Source organism: Urocitellus parryii, chromosome 11 (genome assembly GCF_045843805.1).
Source record: "Urocitellus parryii isolate mUroPar1 chromosome 11, mUroPar1.hap1, whole genome shotgun sequence".
Classification (NCBI taxonomy): domain Eukaryota; kingdom Metazoa; phylum Chordata; class Mammalia; order Rodentia; family Sciuridae; genus Urocitellus; species Urocitellus parryii.
Window position 1 is genome coordinate 1,933,530 of NC_135541.1, and position 22,679 is coordinate 1,956,208.

A 22,679-nucleotide genomic window follows, 5' to 3' on the forward strand; every position below is an offset into this window, starting at 1 on the left:
TCAGCTGCTGGAGGGCGGCTTCCCTGCCACAGGGGGGCAGAGGCTGGGCAGTGGGCACTAAAGCTGGACGGGGTCAGCGTGGGCAGTGGAAGTGAGGTGATCAGAGTTAAATCTCATGAAACACACGGTTAAATTTTCCCAGTCTCCCACTGCTAGATGGGGGAGGGACACAGAGAGACCTCGCGGGGAGCAATCGGGGACAGGCCCGCCAGCAGAGTGTGCACACTCGCGGTCATCCAACGCTGTGGCCACTGGGAGCAGCCTGCGCAAAGCACGGTCTAATGGAAGTCTGAAGTGCGTCTTTGTAGGAAGGAGCGCTTTCCAGCCACGCGAGGTCCCTGGGTGCTGCCAGGTGGTGCTCTGGTCTGTGGGAAGCGCCAGGCAGGGTGCAGCCTGAGGGGCACAGGCACCAGCTCTAGAGCCACTGCCGGCCGAGGGCGGTCCTGCCTCGGGCCACGTTCTCCAAGTGTCAGCGGGACTCTTGAGCTGATCTGTCCAGTAGGGCTGAAGTCCAGTGGCTGAGGCCAGTGGCTCTCCAGGGGGGCTCTGGGAAGTTGTGAAAACACCCCTGAGGGTCACTCTCACTGCCCAGGGTGGAGGGAGCTCATGCATGGCTCCGGTGGGGACTTGATGTCACTCAAACAACCATGAAGAGCAGACACAGGCTCCGTGGGAGTCCCAGAGTCCTGCAGCTGGCTGGCCTCGAGAGTGGTGGGTCATTTTAAAACCCAAGGACAGGGGCTCATTTTTAGAGTCCACTGGGGAGGGTGCTGGGCTGCTGAGGGCTGGGGCACATGGGCCCGCTCTGCTGAGGCTGGGGAGGGGGTCTGTTGAGTGCAGTCCCCCACCCCCGGGGACCGTGCTGCCGTGGGTTTCTGATCCTGGTCCCACCTCCACTCCACCCAGAAGAGGCGCCACCAGCTCAGCCTTGGGTCAATGGACACTTTGGGCGTCTGAGGGGCCCAGGGCTCTCAGCACCCCAACTCTGTACTCAGAACGAGCCTCAGTACCCTGCCCTTGGTGCTGAGCTGTCCCCCGCTGGGGGGATCTTGCAGCGAAGGGGGTAGGGCTTAAACCAGCATGGTCCTTGAGCATGTGGGACAGCCACTTTCTGGGGTGTCCCCTTCCACCTTGGGGGATCTGGAGCAGGCAGATTGGCTCCCTGATGAACGAAGATTTCCTGAAGGAGATCTGCCAAGCCGTCGGAGTCAAACCATTGGAGCCAGGGGTGCCCTCAGCGGCTGGCAGAGAGGGGCTGAGCAGGGGGGTCCAAGTCCCCACGTGCCTCCGTGTCCTGATCGTGAGGTTGGCTGATGGGTCACAGGCCCCGAGCAGGAGGGCGTGGGGATACATAAGCCTCTTCCATTGGGGGAGGGCCACACCTCCGCCTCTGGTCCCCTGCAGCCATGCTGGCCAGCTGAAGAAGCTGGCTTAGGCCATCAAAGGGAACAGGGTGGACAGGAGCAGCTGGGCCCCCGGTGGGCCTTGGAGGAGGCCATGGGTCTTGTGGCAGGCCAGAAGGTCTCTGTGGCCACAGGACTCAGACAGCCCAGGGTCTCGGGCTGTGGGGGCTGTGGGGGCTCTGAGGCCAGAATTCCAGGCTGGGCAGCTCTCGGGGCTTTCTAACCCTTCCGGGCCTTGGTGTCCCTGTCTGTAAACAGGGCCACTAAGGGGTTCTAAGTCCTCTGGGGCTGAGGGCAGCAGGTGGTGTGTGGCCTGGGAGGAGGATGTGACAAACACCAGGCTCATGGCGAGGGCGGGAGGAGGTCCGTGTCGCGAAGCCGATCCCTGGGAGCCTCAGAACAGTTTTGCAGAGGAGGGCCAGGGCCCCAGAGCTTCTGACCCCCTTGTCCACCTCGGTTCCTGCCGGTGGAGCTCCTTGCCCTCAGTGGTGGCCCGCACTAAAACAGAGCCGTGTCCTGCCAGAGACAAGCCTCCCAGGGCTGGGGGCAGGGCAGGGAGTGGGGGCCCGGGCTCAGGTGAGCGTGTCCGAGACTGGCTCAGCCCTGCCCCGACAGCCCCCTTGTGCCCTGCAAGAGGGAAGGCTTCCGTCAGGATGAGGGTCACCCCTGGCCACACTTTCTGGGAGGACAGAGCCCTGCACGGTAAGCACCAGTGGGTGCCAAGCAGGCAGAGGGCTGCTGTGGGGACAGGAATCATGATTTTCTCCTGTGCTCAGCGTCGCCAAGCCTGGCCTTGGAACAGATCCGTTCCCTAGCACCCCCTGGACCACATGAAGCGGGGCACTGAGCACCCGAGGCCCAGCCAGCCCCAGGGAGGATGCTGAGGGCCCCGGCACAAAGGGAGGGAGGCAGGTGCTGGCCAGAGCCCTCCTGCCCCCCAGTGCCCCTTCCCGCCTCTCCTGGCGCCTGTCTGTGGTGACAGCTGCTGGGCGCAGGTGGGCCACTGGGGAGGAGGGGCACTGTGGGAGGGGGCGCTGCGGTAGGCGGGGGATCTGCCTGGGCCCACAGTGACGGACACCCAAGCTAGAGCCTCTGGACACCCCTGGGGTCACCCAGGGTGGGACTTCCCAGCTTGGGGAGTGGGCATGTCTCCCCAGGCCCCAGAGAAGGGTGAGCAGGTTCCCTGTGTGCACAGCCCTGGGAATGGGTGGGGAAGGGTGTCTACAGCCTGAGAAAGGGACAGGGCTCCACCTGCTCAGCTCTAAGCCCCACCCAGCCCACCACCGCCACCTGTGAGCCCTCCACGAGCTCTAGTGGCAGGGGACCTTAGGGAATGAACTCCAGCTGATCCCTGCCCCCAGCCCTCAGCAGCACAGAGCCCCAGGCCTCTCCCCAGGGGTGGGGGTAGGGGCCCAGCCACCTGTCCAGCAGGGAGGTGTGTGAGTCCCTCCGGCACAGCCCCTCCCGAGCCTGTGGTGCTGTGGGGAATGATGGTCGGTAGAAGGGACCCTCCTGTCCAGTGGGGAGCTGTAGAGGTGGTCAGTGGGATGGAGTCCGCTGAGTCAGACACAGAAAAGCAGGGGCCGTGGCCCCCTGGGAGCCCCTGGGGGCCTGGCTAGGGAGTGTCCTGTTTCCAGGGACGGGGACTCCAACCCCTGACTCCGTCCTCCCCGGCCTTGGGGAACGCCACGGGAAGCGAGTGCTCTGTGGGCAGAAGCCAGCAGCCTTGCTTGGGCTCCAGCCCCCTGCGCAGTCTCTGGGTCGCAGCTCCTCCCGCCCACCCACCTGCCCTTCTTCCACCCTTCGGGCCCTGCTTCCTCCAGCCCAGTGGACCAGAAGGCTGTCCCCGCCTCCCGCCAGGTGCTTCCTTTGCTCTCCCCCTGGGGAGTTGGTAAGAACAGCCAGGCGGGAGGACCGGCCTGAGCTCAGGACTCTGAGCCTCTGCATCCCTCCACTCTCCCCTGGAGGCTGAGGACTCTCCTGTGCAGAGGTTGGGGAACCTGCCCTCACCCTGCGGTGCCCCATGGGGGGTGGGATCGAATCAGGGTCCTCCTGCCTCCCCAGAGCTGTCCACGTTTGGAAGCGGAAAGGACTCACATCCCCAGGACTGCCCTGAGCAGGGCCAGCGGCCACCAGCAGGAACCTCACTGAAGGACAGGCCCTGCCCAGGGCAGTGTGGGGGCTCATGCCCGATCCCCACCCCACAGGAGGGGGCTGCTGCTTGCACCGACTTCCCACTGGGCCTCCCTGCAGGCCCCCGCGTGGTGTCACCCAGAGATGTCCTCCAGAACGCTTGTCCCGCAAAGGGAGCTTTGCTTCCCCGGGGATCTGGACCGGCCTGTTAGGAGCTCAGAGCCGTGGCGGCTGGAGTCAAGGGCCCAGGCCAGCCTGGGCTGACGGTGTAGAGCCGAGCCTTTCTCTGCCCTTCATGGAGCCTAGAGCACTGAGTGGGGTCTCGCCCCAGCCTCGTGGTGGGGCCTGCTCCTGGGTGCCCTCCTTCTTCCTCCAGCCCAGTGGACCAGAAGGCTGGACAAGTCCTCCAGGCCCTCACAGGCCCAGCCCCTCTCTGCCCAAGCCCAGCTGTTGCCAGCTCTGCGGAGGCGGAAGGTGGTCTGCAAGACCAGGGTCTCCCCGCAGATGTGGAGCGCTCTCTCCCATGGGCCGGAAGCCGCCGTGCTCCAGGGAAGGCTCCGTGTCACTTGAGGCTTTGTGTTGTGGACGCTCTGCCGGGCAGGTCCAGCCCTTCTGTGGAGGACACTTTGCACCAGAGATGGTTAAAATTGAATGGAAATCTGGTGTTGGAGAAAGAGAGCCACACTGCTCCCGTCCCCCCACCCCCTGCCCCTGCACTGCTGATGCAAGCCCCTGGCTGTGCCAAGGGCCATGTGGCTGTGCTGGGGGCCCCAGAGGCCCTCTGGCTCTTCTTTGGTGGTCGTGGCCATATCTCTGCTTCCTGGGGCTGGGCAAGGGTGACAAGATGGCATCTTCCAGGTGGGGCTCTGGGTTCTCTGACGTCATCTTTTACCATGCGAGGGTGCCATTGTGTCCCCTGATTCCCTAGAGGTCCAGAGACACAAATCACCCGGTGTGTCTCTACTCTGTACAGCCCTTAGGGTGATGCCCATGGACCCCCAGTTCCTGGGGCGGGAGGGAGGTTTGCTTGCCTGGGGCGCCACGGCTGGCGGCAGGCAACATCTCTCTCCTTAGGGTGGCCCAGCTGTGGCTACCAGGCCTCAAGGGCCAGGACGCGCCCCTTGTGCTCAGGGACAGAGACTGCTTTCCGGGTGAGGGCTGTGGCCCCCAGAGTCTTCCCTGGGCGGGGCTCAGAAGGAGCAGGTGGGGTGTTCTGGTGGAGCCGGCCACTGACCTGCGTGCCTGCCTGCTTCCCCCGTGCGGCCTCCTTGGTGCGGTCCAACATCACTGGGCAAGCTGAGACCTGCCCCGGCGTTGATGCATAGTCATGAGGAATAAAGGGGTGGGCTGTGGGTTTGTTGTTGGATGCGGCCAGTTGACAGAACTAAGGGAGATGGGAAAAGCGAAAATGCCAACAAGCGGCCCACAGGTTCCGGAGCATCCCTGGCTCCTGCCTCCCTAGCCACGGAGCCTCGCCCCTCGGGCCACCCCGCCCAGCGGCCGCTGCTCTGCCCCTTCCCTCCCCAGCCACCCAGACCCATGCCTCGTCCCGTGGCACACCGGCTCCCCGGCGTGTGCAGACCCCCGAGTGCCTACCATGCTGTACGTCGGTGACCCCATGAGGCACCTCGCCACGGTAGGTGTGACGCACTGGCACCGGGCATCTGGGAACCGGGCTCCGTCCTTCTGGGGGTGGGCGTGTGCGGGTCTTGCCATGGTGGAGGCTCAGAGGGGTCTGTTTTTGCTTGTCTTCCTGGTCGGGTGCCTGCTGCCTTCTGGGATGACCAGAAGCAGGAAGGGAGGCATTGAGGGGGCTGGAGGCGGGACCTAGGCTGGAGGTGGATAGATTTGGGCTGGAGGTGGACAGATTTGGGAACCTGTCAATCCTGGGGTAGCTCTGAGAGCCAGTGGCCACTGGCTGGGCAGAGACCGGGAGGCTGGGCCAGTCTGTCAAGGCTGGGCGAGCCTCCTCAGCTTGGAGGCTGGTGTCTCTGCTCTCTGCTGCGCCCCCTGCCAGGGGCTCAGCACACCTGGGGTCACCTTTGCTCCCAGCCTCGCTGTGAAGCCGCCCCCCCCAGGGCCAAGAGCATCCTCCCCTGGGATGAGGTGTTTATTTGACAGCAGCGGGTGTTCTCCGGGCGTGGGCTGCTCTTGAGGTGGGTGTGGGCTCAGAGGACAGGACCTGCAGGTGTAGCCAAGGCCTCCCGCTGCCCCCTCAGGCAGGGTGCTGGCCTGGCAGATGGAAAGAAGGGACTGCAGCCTGTGCTTGGCCCCCAGGCCTGATCCCCGGGCTGCGCCCTGGGGACCTGGGCTCATTTCCAGACCTGCCAAGTCCCTGGGCTCAGGCAGGCTCCGGGCTGCTAATTGAGCAGGCAGAGGGCCCCGCAGCTGCTCTGTGCAGGGCCTTCCCCTCAGGGGAGCTTAGAGAGCAGGGCTGCAGGTACAAGCTCCATGAGGGGGACAGCATCAGGCAGAGAGATGGTGGGTGGGTGGACAGACTGCGTGTGTCCCCAGGTCTGCCCTCCCAGGACAGGGCCGTGGTGCGGCCACTGCAGGCAGTATGGCCAGGGCTGGTGTGGGCACGAGAGAGGCGAGTCCGTGTGTGCCTGTAAGTGTGCATGCCACAGTACTCACACGCGTGAAGATGTGTGTGCATGAAAGGCGTGGCGTGGCGTGGCAGTGTGTGTGGCTGTGCGTGAGTGTATGCACCACGTGTGGACATGGTGCATATGCAGGTGAGAACACAGGTGGGTGGGTTCCTGTGTTCTAGGTGTGTCCAGGTGTGTGTACCTGTGTGCAGGTGTGCTTGTGTGCTACGGACATGTGGGTTACGTGTGCCTTGTGACAGTGTGTGTACATTGTGTGTTGGGTGTTTTGTGCCTGTGGGAGTGTTCCCCCCACAGAATGGCAGTGTGTGTGTGGCACAGTGTGGCTCAGAGAGTGAATGTCACGGCCTGACCTGGGCACTGGCTCCATGCACTTGAGTCTAGAGGCCCCTGGCTTCTGCACACCTGGCCCCTGCTTTGAATCTGCACCCAGTGAGGAAGGGGTGTCCCCTAGCCATCTGCCACCTGCTCGTTCCTTGATGCATCACCACCAGCACCTTGTGGCGGAAACAGCCCCTGAGGGTGTGGCCTCCTGGCTGCCAGGGCATAGGCTGTCATGCCTGGCGGACCCCTGGCCAGTGTCCCAGTCTGGCCAGCTGAGAAGCCTGGGGCCACAGAGACTCTGGTGCCACCTTTTCTCTTTGATGGAGCAGGCATTGTCCTGCGGGAAGGATGGCACCAAGGCTGAGCGGCTGCTGCTCGGGTGTCTGTCCTGGGAGGTGGTGGGAGGTAGAGAGCCGCTGTCCTGAGGCCACAGAGTCCCTCTGGGGCCCACTAGCATCCAACATGCTGCCGCCACTGCCCTGGGATCCAGCAGTGGCCACTATGTGCTGTGCTTCTTCTAGGCTGGGGAGAGCTGGGCTTGCCCTCCATGCGTGCGCCTACCCTGTAGCCAGGGTCCTTCACGCTGCGCGCCTCTTCTGCACTGGGTCAAGTGACAAGGGCAGGGAGTGGCCGAGCCCAGAGCCCACCATGGTCCTAACCTCCCTACCCCTGGGGAGCGGGGCTGAGTGGAGTCATCCTAATCTGGGCGGGAGACTCAGTTTCCCTGCTTCTGTGTCAAAGAGAGTATTTATGACTTTGTTCCACTGTCGGAGAGTACCAGAGGCCAACGCAGTTCTGCCCAAAATGTGTTAAACCCAGGTGGACCAGCAGAACTGGAGTGGGGGCTTTACCCCGCTGTTGGCTTTTATCATCACGGTCCGTGTACAGTGGCCACACAGGAGCCTGCTGCCAGCTCTGCCTTGCAGGATGCTGTTGGAGCCACAGCTGGGTGGCCTGTCCAGGGCACCCCAGCATTGTCTGGGGTTCCTACTGGGAGCTCTGTCTGTGGAGCGCGTTGGCTGCGTCTGGGGAGCAGTGCCCTTACTGAGTGTTTCCTTTGCCGTAAGTGGAAGAGCACAACCCTGATGTCTGCTAGGTTGGTTCCGAGCTCCGGGGTCACCGTGGCGGCCACTGGCTGTTGCCCCTGTCGGCTGCACGTGTCTGTAGGTGCAGGTACAGAAAAGGCCGGTTCCAGAGCCTTCCTCGGGCGTCTCTGCTGCTCTTTGTTTGCTCACCATCTTCCTGTCTGGCACGAGGACTGGAGAGTCCCTGTGGCTTTGGCCAAGTGGTACCACATCTTGGGTCTGCAGCTCCTGACTGCCGACCTCGCTCACCTGGCCCGAGGGGCATGGGGACAGGGCTGGGTCCTGCCTTGTTCCCTGGGCTCTGAGCCCCGCTCACAGTGCAGAGCAGAACTGAGGACAGAGACTCCATAACAGGCTCTGTCCCCAACACCCGGGACCGCCCCCTTCTTCCCAGATTTCCTGGTCCCCAGCCACCATCGCTGGCTCCCCTCTGGGCTTCAGCATCCTGAGAGAGACACGGGGCGACTCGAGGCACCAGGCTCTTCTACACCTTCTGTGTCTGCAGCAGAATAACTGCCGTGGGGCCTGGCTGTCCCCGGCCTCCTCCCTCCTGCAGAGGGTGCCAAGAGTGTGAGTGTCAGGCTCCCTTGTGTGACTAACAGAGCTGGGGTCCTCGGTGTGTGCCGAGAGCAGGTGTCCCTGGGCTCCCGCAGAAAGCACAGCCTGTGGGCAGGCGGGGCCCCAGGGACGCCCCGGTGGGGCAAGCTCACCAGAGCAGCAAGAAGAGTTACTAGGCACCTGTTGTGTGCAAGGGGCAGTGGAGCAGAGCAGGGACGGGGCGGACCTGGGTTCCAGAAGGACAGGGTGCACTGCGAGAACAGGCCACAGGAGGGCAGGGCCGAGGCTGGGCGCCCTGGCTGGAAGGGTGCAGGTGAGGGATGCCTGCACCCAGACCAGGTTTGGGACAGAGGCAGGGCTGGGCAGCATGTGCTGGCCCGCTGGAGAGTGCGTGGTTGACCCCGAGGACTTGGCCTGAGATGGTAAAGCAGGGGGCCTGGGGACCTGGGCACTGCCAGGACTGTTGCCTTGGCAACACCCAGGGGCCACCGAGGGGGACAGGCAGGAGAGGACAAGGCTGGCGGAGCTTCTGAAGCCACGTTGGAAGGGAGCAGGGAAACTCTGACCTGGGAAGTGACCAGCAGGGACTGAGCAGGGAGTGACCGGGACAGTTTGAAGGGACTTTCGGAGGGAGGGCAGGAGAGGACTGTGGGAGAAGGTTGAGTTCTCATCTGCACCCTGCGGTGGTGGCTAGAAAGGCTGCAGGGGGCACAGGGGAGGTGGGCATGGAGCCTGGCCACACGGGCTGCCTCAGACTCTCAGAGGTGGCGTCCCGTGGGCAGGAGGGCATGGAGGTGACTGCCGGGGATCCTGGGCGCTGGTGGAGGGGCTGGAGGGAGGCAGGTGGGAGCAGAGCCCTGGGAGGGGGCTGGGAAGGACAGTCCTGAAGCCAGGAGAGGGTGTCACGGAGACAGGACGAGGGGCTGCCAGCGGGAAGTGCTGAGAGGGAGCACAGCCCGGCCAGCCTAGGGACCAGGTGGCCACAGGGAAATGGCTGGGACCTGCTGGGAGGCAAGGCTTGCGCAGGACAGAGCCCAGGTGGGAAGGCCGAGGGGAGAGCCGAGGGAGACACCCACTGGGACCTGCCCATCTCGGAGGGGTCGTCCCACTTGCAGGGCACACTAGTCCCTGCTGCTGTGGCTGGGTGTGGTTGGTTCGCTCTGGATGCCCGCCCAGCGGGCCCTGCACGTACGGGACCCAAATCAAGCTGGTCTTCTGCATGGGTGGCCTGGCCGTGTCTCAGCCGGCAGGACGCCCACTCCTCCACTATGCTCTGCTCAGCCCCAGAGCAGCCCTGACCCTGCACCCCACTTGAGCAGCCTCCAGATATTCCCAGGCCCCAGGCCGCCTGCCCGCTGCTCAGACACGACCAGAGCAGGCGTTAGCCGTCGCCGTCTGTCCTCAACTCCAGAGCCGAGAGGCCCCCGAGACCCTGGTCCACGTCCGTTCACAGAACCCCAAGGCTCTGCCTCAGCACCTCTCTGGCCCCAGCAGTCCAGCTGTGCTTGCCCATGGTCCTTCCCCTGGCCACAGGCCCTGGACCTGACGTTCCTGCCGGGGACCACGGGAGGTCTCCAGTTCCCGGGCAGATTACTCCCTGCAGGCTCTGCCACAGCCTCCGTGTCCCAGAGCCCTGCCCTGCTGGACACCTGCTCCTGCCCTCTTGCCTGGAGGCATTTCCCCACTTTTTTATTTTTTAATGAATTGAACCCAGGGGCACTTTACCGCTGAGCTACACCCCAGGCCTTATTTTTTATTTTGAGTCAGGGGCTTGCTAAGTTGCTAAGGCTGGTCTCACTCTCATGATCCTCCTGCCCCAGGCTCCTGGGTCGCTGGGATGAGAGACACGTGCTGCCCCTCAGCGCTTGGTGCCCCTGTGCCCCCCACTGGCCTGCGGCTTGCTCCTGCCTCCACCCAGGAGGGCAGGAGCTGCAGCTGCCACTGCTTCCTGCATGTGGGAAGGTTCGGGGGAGGCAGGTTGGTGACAAGAAGGGCCTGGGAGGGAGGTGGCTCAGGCCCCAGTGGCGGGTAGGAGCCCCTCTACTCCAGAGCTCATTAGCTGCAGGGCATGTGAGCCAAGCTGGGCTGGGAGGACCTTTGTCTCGGCCTCCATGGCCTGTCCCGGCTCCTGGGCTGCCTGTTCCTCCTCATCTTGGGTCCCTGGCCCAGATGTCACCATCTGGCTGCCGGCCATCGCTGGTGGCACACACGTGCCGCCCACCCTTGCTGTGCCCTGCCTCACACCGGCCACCTTCCAGTTTCTCGTTTGGCTGCTCCTTCTGGGTCTCCACTGACCTGAGCTCTGGAGGCCTGGGGAGCCTGGCCGGCCGCCTGGGGTGTTCAGCTGGTGCCAGCAGGGCCTAAAGGAATGGACGGGCAGGCAGGCAGGGGGCGTGCAGGACCCAGGGAGCAGGGGACACAGGGGAGAGGGGCCGGCAGTAGCCATGCCCCCCGCAGCCCGTCTTCCTGGAAGCCCACCTTCACCCAGGCTCTCGGGGGCTGGACAGACCTGCCCTGTAGAGCCAGCCGGGGGGCAGCCTGGAGGCCCTAGGGGGACTCTGTGGGGTGCTCTGGGTCCAGGCTGGCCATGTGGGTGAAGGCAGGGGCGGGTGGCCTGGGCCTCGTGGTGGGTCCCACAGACAGACACCCGGTGGCCGAGCGGGACTTCTGGGGGCATGATCCGGGAGCGAGGTGTGGAAAGTTCCACATGGCCCTCGTGGTGCTGGGCACAGCCTGGCTTGGCAGGGAGGGCAGGGGAGGGGGTGCCGTGTGCATGTCTCAGGGAGCAGCCTCCCCCCAGCGCAAGTCGCGTCTTGTTGGCATTTCCATCCGTTTAATCACAGGCTCGGGAGAGACTGTGGGAAACACTGGCGGGATGGAGGTCTCTCCGAGCGGGATGGCTCGTCTCCTGCGGGGCCAGGCTGGTGTCAGTCACTAACCCTGGGGTGAGGCTGGGCCCAGGTTCAGACATGCCCACGGGAGAAGAGCAGGGAGCCCGAGGAGTGTGCTACTCCTAAAAGACTCCTCCGCAGCCCGGGCCTGGTGTTCCCGAGCACTGGGCGCTGGCTCCCTGTCCCTCCCGTGCTGGGGTCAGAGCGGAGCCAGCTGGACATCCGGCTTAGGGTGGGGAAGCCCAGGGAGGGCAGGCTCCAGGCAGACCCCCGAGGCCGAGCCCTGTCAAGCTACTGCCTCTGCCAGCACTCTGGGCCCCGCGCCCCGTGCCGTGGCCCACAGCGGTGGATGAGCTCCCGTACACCGTGGCCCTGCTGGGCTGCTGTCCCAGGTGTGGGCAGAATCGGCAGGGAACTGCCAGCTACATGTAGTGGGGACTGGACAGAGCCAGGGCTGGGGGCTTGTGTGAGGACATGGCGTTGGAGCCCATGCTGAAGGTCTACTGCAGGCCCCTCCTCACTCCAGCTCAGGTCCTAACTGCTCCTGTGAGGAAACCCCAGTGGACCCCGTCACCCTGTTCTCCACACAGAAGGGGACACACGTGCAGGCTGTGGGCAAACTGGGCCTCAGACCCGAGTCTCCTGACGTCCACCCTGGGCGCTGCCCAGGAGAGGGGAGGTGCCTGCTGGAGGTGAGGAAGGGCAGACCCGGGCACCTCTCCTCTGGTGTCAGCTCCCAGCCACCTGCACGGGGAGGGCAGAGGGAGCTGGGGAGCCTGGGGTTGGCGGGGAGCCAAGCTGGGACCCTGCCTAAGGGACCTCTCAGGAGGGAGGGAGAGCAGCCTGGGGCAGCTCACCGCCTTCCTGTCGAGGTCACAGGTGGACTTGGTGGAGGGGCCTTTGGGACTCTCTGTGGTCCTTGCCAGGGCTTTGGAAATGTTCTCCTCTGCTCCTGCGGGAGCCTGGGGGACAGGAGGACAACTGAGCAATGTCGTGGCACAGGCCTCCCTTCTAGGGGCCTGGTGTTCCCTGGTGTGGTCCCCGTGGGTTTGGCAGAGTTGGCAATGGAGAAGGGCTGGCGGGGACCAGGTGGGCTGTCTGGCAGCATCCCTCGGCTCGAGATGTGGCTGGGAGTGCAGCCTCATCGTGGGAGAGGACCCAAGTCCAGGGTGTGAGATGCGGGCTGCCCCAACCAAGCTGTCCAGGGCCCTTGGCTGGAGGTTTGGAATCCAGGAGTGAACTCGTATTTTGGTTCCTTCTGTCTGCAGAGACCTTAATGCTTCTGCAGGGAGAACCCCTCCCAGGATTGCACCTGCTCTGCCCAGGGTCTGTGCCTCCTGGGATGGGCAGGGAGGACAAAGGAGGCCTGCCGTGTGCCATGCAGTGGACCCAGGGCCCTGCACTTGCTAGGCAAGCACTGTGCCACTGAGCCACACCCATAGCCCTTTTTATTTTATTTGGAGACAGGGTCTTGCTAAGTTGCTGAGGCTGGCCTGGAACTCAGGATCCTTCCGCCTCCACTTCCTAGTAGCTGGGATTACAGGTGTGGGCCACTGCACCTGGCTGCTCTCAGATCTTTACCTATATTGATTTATGCCACCGCCTCAGGAGCCCGAGACGATGATATTTGCCCCATCTTAGCTCCAGGCAACCAAGGCAGAGAGGTCAAGTGAAGACCCAGGGTCAGGTGACCCTGCTTGGGTGTGTGTTACCCAGAGAAGCAGGACAGGAAGCCCAGGAGCCCTGGGAAGACAGCAGAGCACTGGAACCTTGGGACTGTGAGTCAGGCTTGGTCCACAGCAGAGACTGGTCCAAATGGGTACACCTGGGGGAGGCCAAAGGGAATTGAGGGGGATGCCCCTGCCCTGGCTTACAGGGTTCTGCAGAAGGCCCTGGCCATGAGCACCCTCTAAGCTTGGGGCTATGGCCATAGGGACAACTTCAGCACCCACTGTGGCCACTCCCACCAAAGGCTCCTGAAGGCCTGGCACTGGCACTGCTGAGTCCCCAGGTCTGTGTGGGAGCCTCAGGGTCTGTTTAATTCCATAAGCGTTGTGAGCACTAGCTTCTTGCCAGGGGCCAGCAGTGCCAAGGTGCATTGGGGAATGGAGACCCCCACCCCCTGAGCAGTACCACCCGGGGTCGCTTCTCGAGGTGGCCTGCACGGCTCCTGTCCCCAGTGAGGAGGCCTCCCAGGCCTGCCTCTCTGCAGAGCTGCCCAGTTTAACTGACAAAGGGAGAAGGATCTGTGTCCAGCCAGTGGGACAGCACAGAGTCGCAGTCTCCCCAGAGCTCCCCTCTGCTCCCAGGCAGGCCAGGCCAGGCCAGGAGCGGGGGGACCCTTGGCTGCTCTCCTAGAGGTGCCCTGGGAGCTGGCAGACAGTTCCCCAGTCCTGTGTGTCCTCTGCTTCCCAGTTGTCCTCTGCAGGGGGACCTCAGAGGCATGGGGGTTCCAAGGAGATGAGGTCTGGGAACCGAGTTGAGACCCGAGATTGGCCAAGGGAAGACAACTTCACCCATTTTTGACAGCTGCCTCCATCCCAGTGCAGGGGGAGACCCCCAGGCTGGGGCTGATGGATTTGCTGGAGGAAGTCTGGCCTGCTTGACAGAAGGCCGGGCTCCCAGGGCTACCCTCCCCTGCCTCCTCCCCCAGGAAGGCAGAGAGCTCGGACTGCACACAGACGAGGAGCATTGAGGAGCTCTGTGGGGTGCTGCTGGTCCCTCAGAGGCCAAGGAGGTGTGGGGGTCAGGTAAAAGACAAGGGGATCTGGGAAGGGCCCTGCTCTCCCTCAGCCCTCACAGAGCTCTGTCCCCTACCTCAGGCACCGGGGTCCCCAGCCAGGCCTTGCCCATGGTGGCCTGCACGCTGGAGGGAAGGCCACCCGCTGCTCCCTGGCTCCTGCTGGCTCCTCGAGGCCTGCCTGGGTCACGCCCAGGAGCCCGGTGAGCGCATGTAGGCACATGTGGGCTGCCGCGGGCCGGGCATGTCCTAATCAGCCCACTCTCTTGGGAGTTCTTCCTGAAAGCAAAACAAACCAAAAAAGTCCTGGTTCTGCCCAGGTTTCTCCCCACGGCCAAGAGCGTCTCACCTGGGTTTCCGGGGCCTTTGGTTCTGGGGGACCTTGGGCTTCTGTGTGGGCCTCGCTGGGTCTCCCTGGCGAGACTTCCCTGTTTCCAAGTTTGCCTGGAGTCAGGAGGGGTCCCAGGCAGAGCCCCGAGTAAGCAGGACCTGCAGGCGGGACGCCAAGTGTCTCAGGGGACACCTGGGGCAGAGAAGGAAGGGCCAGGAGGAGGCCCCTGCAGAAAGCCACCTACGTTTCCTAGTTAGTGGGCTCTCGACCTCCCACTCGGACACAGTAGGCACTGTGGCCAGGCAGGATGAGTGTGCCAGGGTGTCCCTGGGGCCTCGGGAACTGGAGGAGGCATGCTGGAGACTGGCCAGCCCAGTGCTCCTGGGAGTGGCCTCTGACCATGAAATGTCATCGAGCCCGTGGGCCGCAGGTCAGAGGAGGCCGGAGTGACGGGTGAGCCAGCCTCTGTTCCTCCGCCGAGGCTGTGTGGACTGCAGTGGGCGGCGACGCTGATGGTCCGGGCTTGCTCAGGGCCAGAGGACATTTCCTCACATCTCGCGGCGCTCCTGCTGGCGGGCCTCCTGCTGGAAGGGCCCCGGTGCCTCCTGCAAACCGCTCAGGCGGAGATCCTATCAGTCCTCTCCTCTTGGTTCAGTGACTAATTCCCTGGCGCTGTCCTCAGATCATGAAAGAATGTGGGCAAGTTAAAATCTGAACCTCCTCGTCATGGGTCTGCACGGGCTCCTGGCCCGGCTGGCCTGGGGTGTCCTGCCATCAGGGATGGAGCAGGGCTGGGGCACGGGAGCCTGCCCACACCCGCATCTAGACCCGCAGGGAGGCTGGGCTGGGTGCCCCTTGCTCAAGGAGCTCCCACATGCAGGAGGAAGGAAGCCCTCCCTGCAGCTCTCACCTGGCCCAGCACCCTGCCAACCGGGAAGACCCTTCCCAGAGGGCCACGCTCTGGTGGAAGAGGCCAGCTCCTGCCTGCACCAGGGTGAGCTGACCTTTGCCCACCAGGTGGAAGTGTGCAGCCATCACCAGCTTGGCTCACCTCCACACCCCCACACCTCCACTCAGTCACTCATTCTTCACTCCACCAGCAAACCTCAGAGTGCAGACAGAGGGTGCAATCCTCTAGCGCCATCCAGTAGAGACAGCGGCTCTGTACTGGGCGCGTACACACTTTCCCCGTCTCTGATCCCTGAAGAGTGCAGCGTAATATCTATTTGCACAGCAATTTCGTTGTTAGCATCACTCGTCCAGAGATGGTGGAAAGCCTCTAGGGCGGGCACAGGTTCTGAGCCATACTGGCCACCTGGCTTAGGGGCTTGAGCATGCACAGGAGACATTTGGTATCCATGGAGTCCTGGGCCCAGTCCCCACATGGGAAGATGACCACTAAACATGAGCTGTGGGTGCAGCTCTGCAGTTACTAGTAGCCACACTCAAAAGGTGGATGCGATTTAATAATTTGTTTACCCAAACCAGGATGGTTCAGGGTGTGAATGTGGAGTGGCAGACGAGGCTGCTGCTTTCCGTGGCCCAGGCCTGGGCATCAGGGCGGGCTTGCACCTGCAGCTCAGCACGACTCATCCTGCCATTCCTCAGGCTGTGTCAGCAGGACCTTCTGGACAGCGTGGGTCCTCTTGGCTCCCAGTTCAGTAGGGGACGCTCAAGCCACACCTTCCAGAGAACCAGAGTGAGATGGGAGAGGACCCCAGGAAGTGAGGGTCTTTCCAGCTGGTGTCGCCTCTGAGCCGTGGCCTCTGAGCTGAGGATGGGGTCAGTCAGCCTCAGTGGTGCTGGCGAGGTGGGCAGGGTCTGTCCCACAGGGGACACTGTCCCATCAATAGAGGGTCCCCCAAGTCCATGGCCCGAGGCCCGTAGGCTGTTTCCATATGGTGGCAGGTTTGGCCAGACCCTGTACCACAACTTTCCCAGGAGAGCCCCGTGTGGCCGCCCCGGAGGACAGGGTATGGATTCCACCCAGTGGTTGGATGGCAGCTGGCCATCCTGGAGCTCGCGTACCCAAGGAAAGCCCCTACCTTGCTCTTGGTGTTGCTGCGAGCCATGACCTGCCCCTGCCCTCCCGCCCCTCTCTCATCCTCCTGGACAATCTTCCACTGAGCCCTCCTTCTCCGGACTGCCCTCAGCTGCCCAGCCTGCCCCTGGGTTCAGGACTCTGGACAAAACCCAGGAGTGGCAGGGGCCCTGGGGCCAAGGGCTCTTGTCACGGACTCCCAGGACTTGTGGCCTCTGCGCAGGCTGTGCTGGGGGGACTTGGGGTCATTAAGCCCAGCCCCCCTTGGAAGAAGGGGGGCTGGGGTGCAGGAAGAGCTGAGCATGCCCCCACCCTCCCAGCCCTGCTGGGGACTCACGGGGGAGCACAGGACAGGCCCGCACCCACCCCCGTGTCCAGGAACCTGTTTGTTTTCCAGTTTGGAGGAGGCAGGGTGGTGGGAGGGAGGACTTTGGTGGGTTCCAAGGGCTCCAGGAGGGGAGTGCGGAGTAAGGGGTCGCCTGCTGGGTCCCCCTTCACTGTCCCCTGTCCTGTGTTTGCCGCTGGATCCCCCGGTCACTTCTGCCCTCCAGGCCTCGGGCTCCTGCTCTGTAAAATGGGGACAGAGCAGTGCCCACAGGGCCTGTGGAGAGGACAGTGCCCACGACCCTGGGCCGGGGAAAGAGCCCTGCAGCCCCTCCTGCAAGGACCCAGTCTGGCCCGGGGAGCCCTTCAGTGTTACCCTCCCCAACCTGCCTCCTGCGGGAAGCCTCTGGATTTGGAAAGGGCCTTCCTGGGCCGGGCCTCCAGGCGAGGCTTGCTCTGGACCCAGACACTGGGGACTCTGAAGCTGCTGGGGAGGCTGACCCCTCCGGGGGTCCCAGGGCCCCACCAGGCACAGTCCCTGTTCCTGGGAGAGTGGACCTGGGAGGAGCTGGGCTGCCAGGAGGCCCTGGGAGGGGGGCTGTCCACCCTGCCTGGAGGCTTCTTGGCCATTCTGATGGAGACAAGGCCAGCTACTTGAGGAAACCAGTGAAAGTGGTCGTTGGGGACTCTGGGGACACAGGGAATATTGGGCTCAGCCACTGACATGCAGCCCCCACCTGGGTGGCTGGATTCAGGGGCCACATCTGGTCCCCCAGAGCCTGGTGGCACCCCTGGCTCCAGAGGGTGCTCCAGTCCTGCCCGCCATGGCCTGGCTCACAGGGCTGCCCTGGGGAGAACAGCGGAGCATCAGGAGCGGGGAGCCCCACACCCCATCAGCTCCGCTCCAGGCTGCAAAGCCCCGATTCCTCCCGGGCGGCTGGGTGGATCCCCAGAATCCCTGGCACTCAGGGAGGCGATGGAGAGGGGCGGGCAAGGTGAATATGTCAGTTTATCCCAACACAAGTAGTGGCCTGTTGGGGTGGGGTGGGGGCCTGAGGAAATATTTGGGATGACTGGAGCCGGCTGGCCCTTTAAGGCTCCTGTAACAAGACACCTCCCCGATGGGACCAGGACGGGCTGGGGCTTCCACCCGCAGCCCCGCCACCGACAGAGTTTCTCCCTCCCTCCGCCCCCTTCCCGCCAGGCCCAGTTCAATTTGCTCAGCAGCACCATGGACCAGATGAGCAGCCGCCCGGCCCCAGCCAGCCCCTACACCCCCGAGCACGCGGCCAGCGTGCCCACCCACTCGCCCTACGCGCAGCCCAGCTCCACCTTTGACACCATGTCCCCGGCGCCCGTCATCCCCTCCAACACCGACTACCCTGGCCCCCACCACTTCGAGGTCACCTTCCAGCAGTCCAGCACAGCCAAGTCAGCCACCTGGACGGTGAGTGGACCCTGCTCCCAGCGGCCTGGGGATGGGGAGGCCCTGTCGGGGCACCTCAGGAGGGCTGAGCAGCCGCTGTCCACACGGGTTCCCACCTGGCCCAAGCCGGGAGGAGCATCGGGCGGGAGGCGGGTCTCTGGGCTGGGCAGTCCATGTGTGCCCACCCCTAGGACGCTGGCCAGAGCCAGCCAGCTTCCCCCAGGGCCCCAGAGGGGTAGGATGTGACCCGTCCAGGTGGGCCAGGGGCAGGGGCAACTGGCCAGCTTGCCTGTGCTCAGGTGGGGACCCTGCTTCGAGGGTCATCCGAGTCCACTGAGGCCACCTCCTCTGGGCAGCGTGGCCCTCTGCTGGTTGTGGCCGAGGGCTCTGTCCTGTCTTCTCTGGAATGTCATCTCCGAGCACCGGGGAGGTTGGGGCAGGAGCACGGTGCTGAGGGCTGGGGCCGTGGCCGTGCCCCTGGGGAGAATCTGGCTGGTGCCAACCCCGGGAGCCTCCTCCGTTCACCGTGCTGCTAGCTGGCCCGCGCCGAGTGCTCTGAGCTCAGTGACCACAGGACGGAATCCGTTCTCATTCCCATTTTACAGCCAAGGAAGCCAAGGCACGCGGCGCTGTTCAGATAGCGAGCGGGGCCCTGGGCAAGAGCCCAGTGACACCCGGGCCAGGGTTTCCAGCCACTGGAGCTGGAGAGCAGGGCAGAGCCCAGGTGGCCCCGTCAGGCTCTGCAGGCGGCTGGAGACACTGGTCTGGGGACTGGGCTCCAGCCAGGACCTCCACCGTTGCTTCTGGTTGTTGCTGGCCATTGGCTCCCCAGCTGCTGGCCCATCACTGAGTGGAGGTTCCGCCCCAATCCTGGGGCTCTGACGGGCCGGCCAATTGTGACACCCGTCCAGGGCCCCCCAGCCCCGTCCAGGCGGTTACTGCAGAGCCCAGCCTCATGCCTGTTTCCCCGTCTGTAAGTTACTTCTCCAACCTGGCCGGGAGCTCTGATGAGGTGGAAAGGACCGAGAGCCGAGCAGGTTCCTCCACTGGTCTCCGTCACCGAGTCACCCCTGTGGTGACAGAGTCCCTGCTGCCTGGGGCCCCTGGGTGAGGCTGTCCCATAGCGGCTGTGCCTGCCCAAGGTCTCTCTGTTCTCTACCGCCCTAGTGGGAGGGAGGCTTGGCAGTCCAGCCAGGTGACCCGAAGCCAGGTGAGGACACCCAAGACACCCCACCCGCACACCTCTAGCCCAGGAATCCCACTACCACCTGCTTCTGTGTCCAGCCTCCTCGCCCAGGTTATTCTCTCCCTTCTGGGGGTGGGGGTGCCCATTCTCCTAAGTGACACTGTCATCAGAGTCTGAGATTCTGGAGAAGGAGTCCCTTGAGTCCTGGCTGGGTAGAGGCTCTGCCCCCTTCCTTCCCTTTGTTGGAGGATGCTGGTGGGGTCTTTGCAGTGCCCCGGGGCTCAGAGCACCTCACAGGGTCTGAGCTGGTCCTCAGGGAGGAAGAGGAGCTGCCCGCCTGCTGGCTGTCTCCCCCGACATGAGGCTCTGCCACCCCTGCCAGGGCTCAAGGGACATATGGTTTGGCCCTACTGTCCTGCCCTAAGTCTCCCCATGGGGTGGTCTGCTGGCCACTGAGGCAGCCCTGGTTGACCAGCCACATGGGTTGGGCAAGGTGCAGCCTCCAAACTGGCCCCCGTTTGGTGCCCAGCATCAGAGCCGCGCAGCGCCAGGGTGCTGTGCCTGCGCAGGGCCCTCCCCCTCCCCGTGCAGCTGGTGGAGGTGGGACCAACATTGATAATGAGATTTTTGGCACCTTGGCTCTCTGGGAGCAGACCCCTGAGAGCTTTTTCACTTGCCCAGGGAGGGGCAGGCAGCCACTGCTGTCAGTTCTTGGAGGTCCAGCTGTGTGGGCGCTGCCCAGACTTGCTGCCCTGGACTCAGCACCACGCGGTGCTCGGCCCCTGCCACGCTGCTGGCTGGTAACTGATAGATAATTCATATTTTTCTCAAGTACAATTCCGCGTTGACTGCTGCCCTCGTTCTTCTCCCAGATCAGCAAAAACACCCTCGCTAGCCCCCAGGTGACCACAGCTGTTAATGTCGTCCTTGGCCTCTATTGTGCTGGAGCTGCGATGGGCCTCCCCAGCTCTGGGGTCCACTGCCCCATCGGCTTCCTCAGACCTCGGCTCTGCTACCGCACCCAGGGGTCTGGAGCCCTCCACTCAGGGGCTTGCATGTCTGTGCCCATGTGCATGCATGTGCACACACAGACGCGGGCACCCCCACAGGCTGGCCACACTGATGCACACGGGTACTTGGGAGCACACACGTGTGCATACATCCATGGCACACACAGGCAGGCCTCAGGTTGCCATCCAGGGTTCCGACGACCCACACCAGCAGGCAGGTCGGGCAGCTGGAGAAGGCTTAATGTTTGGCTACAAGGCTGTGGCCAGTGACAGGGACCAGTGACAGGCGAGGACAGCTTGGCTGGCAATCTCTGTAAGTGGGATGGGTAGAGCTGGGACACCTGCTGGTGTCCAGGTCCCCTCCCAGGTCTGCTTGTAACCTACTGCTGTGTCACCTCCCTGCCCCCCGTCCCCTGCCACAGGAGGAACAGGTACAGATGGGCTGGCTCTCGGGCCTTCTCAGCACAGGGCCTGGCGCCAGGAGCACCCTGCAAGGTCTGCCGTTGTAGCCGTCCTGGCCAGTGCTTGTTCCGTCTCAGGACCCATCTGGGATCCGGGGAGAGAGACACTGGGAAAGGCTACAGTTGTGAGCCAGTGAGCACTGATGCTCGGTGGACAGTTGGACTGGGGGCTGGGCCGAGGTTGAGGGTAGCAGTCCCTCTTGCCCATTTTGTGACCTTCCTAGGACATGGGCAGTGTCCTAGGCCCTGTGGACACTCCTGTTCTAGGAACTACCCCTATTAGCTGGCAGTGTGTGGATAGCTGGCCCCAGGGGTCTCCTGAGCAGAGGAGGAGCAGGTGCCATCTCCTCTACCCACTAGAGAGCCCGACACAAGGGTCCCTGAATGCCACCCAGCTCAGCCCCTTCCTGCCTTGCAGGGACGCAGACAAGCTTGGTGTTTGGGAGGGTTAGAGATGGGCTCTGTGGTCAGTCAAGAAGGCCCATGTGGGTGGAAGCCCTGGCCCCACCAGGCATCTGTGGGCACCGGGAGGCCAGACTTCATGGAATAGCCGACTGAGTGCTTAGAGGCAGCTGTGGGAGGCTGGTGGCGAGGGCATGCACAGGAAGGAGGCCACAGGTGGAAGCCCTCGGAGGGACATGGCCTGGACACGGCCCTGAGTAACCCCAGCTGCCCTCAGATTCAGGGTGTGTGTGTGGTCGGGTGGGGGCCAGCGGATCCATGTGGCGTGAGGGCCCCCCGCCCTGGGGGAGCTGTGGAGGGCGGGCGGGAAGCGCAGAGCGCTAGGAGGGATTTCTGGGGAGGACAAGGCTGAGTCAACACTAATGGATTTGGAGAAAACTTTCCAGCCCCTCGGAGGTTTGCAAGCCAGAGAAGAATAGCAGAGGTGTCCCAACACGATTGTGGTATCAATTGCGTTATCCTAAAAGTTTATGGAATGCATAAGTGGAATTAATACTTTTACTGGCACCAGGAGCAATTATGTGTATTTAAAGCCAAGGGAAGAGTTCTAACAGTGTTTATTGTGGAGATGAAACGTGGATTATTGGGGGAAAGGAGAGCACTTAGGGGAGATGGCTGTGATTGCTCCTATTGTACAGCAGGGCTCTGCCCAGGGAGCACCCAGCAGTCGGCTCTGGCCAGGGTCAGTGCCCGGTCTCCTGGCTAGAGGTGGCTCATCTATTCTCTCTCTGTCCTCTTGACAGCCAGAGGACCCCTGGCCCTGGTCACAGAACTTGGTCTGAAGGCCATGAGGGAGGCTGGAAAAGTCAGGCTTGGAGGCCCTGGATTGGCTGCAGCCCGGACCCCAGCAGGCTGGTCCTGGGAGCGGAGAGCCATCCCCAGCCAGAGGGCCCCACTTCGCACCACTGGGCTCTTGTAGGGCCCCTGGGAAGACTGGCTCCTGCCCCGTGGGCTCGGGGATATGGAGAAACAGGACCCAATTATTTGTTAGGAATAATGGTCCATTTTCAAAGACTTGTTTCCAAAGTGGTGGTCGCTGCATGGACCTGAGTTCTGACCACAGAACTGACCACACCACTGCAGGGCCCCTGTGTGCTGGTCCCACAGCTGCAGGAGGCAGGCGCTTCTCTCTCACTTCACAATGGAAGAACTCGGCCTCCCAGAGGTCAGGTCAGGGCAGGTCACCTTGACCCCAGCAGCCCAACCCTGAGAGCCTGTTCATGGGTTGCACGGACTGCCCACCTCGCTGGGCACACCCCAACCAGGGTCCTGTCCCGCAGTCTCACCATGGCTCCAACTCCATGGGGGTGAGTCTGGGATGTGTCAGACCTCTGTGACCCAGGGTACAGAGGTGCTGACCCTCAGAGGTCTGCCTGCTTGGCCCTGGGGGAGCACAGACCTTGCCCCGTGAGCTCCTGTTACTGCAGAGGTAGAGCCTACCCGAAGCCCAAGGAGCCGAGTTTTAAACCAGCAAATGGAAGGTCCTCTAGAATCTCTATCACTGGGATGCTCTGGGGCTGACCAGACTCCAAGGAGAGGAGTCAGGCCAGCCGGGCCTGCGGACAGTCCCTCCTTACCTCTCCTGGTGCTGTCCCGTGGGCCTGGCCCCGCCCACCTCACCCCAATCCCACCAGCCTGTTTTACAGGTGGGGAGGGCCCACTGCAGGGTTCTCCTGGACCTGGTGCTGAAGCCGGGAT

The 22,679-nt window shown here is 63.4% G+C and overlaps 1 protein-coding gene across 1 annotated transcript in view; it reads left to right on the top strand.

Annotated features, from left to right (window-relative positions):
• Positions 1-22,679, top strand: part of Tp73 (tumor protein p73) — a 67,300-nt gene that overhangs the window by 28,301 nt on the left and 16,320 nt on the right. The window contains exon 4 of the mRNA XM_077791057.1: positions 17,641-17,883. Within this exon, the coding sequence (XP_077647183.1) occupies positions 17,641-17,883 (243 nt within the window). The remainder of the gene's footprint in view (positions 1-17,640; positions 17,884-22,679) is intronic.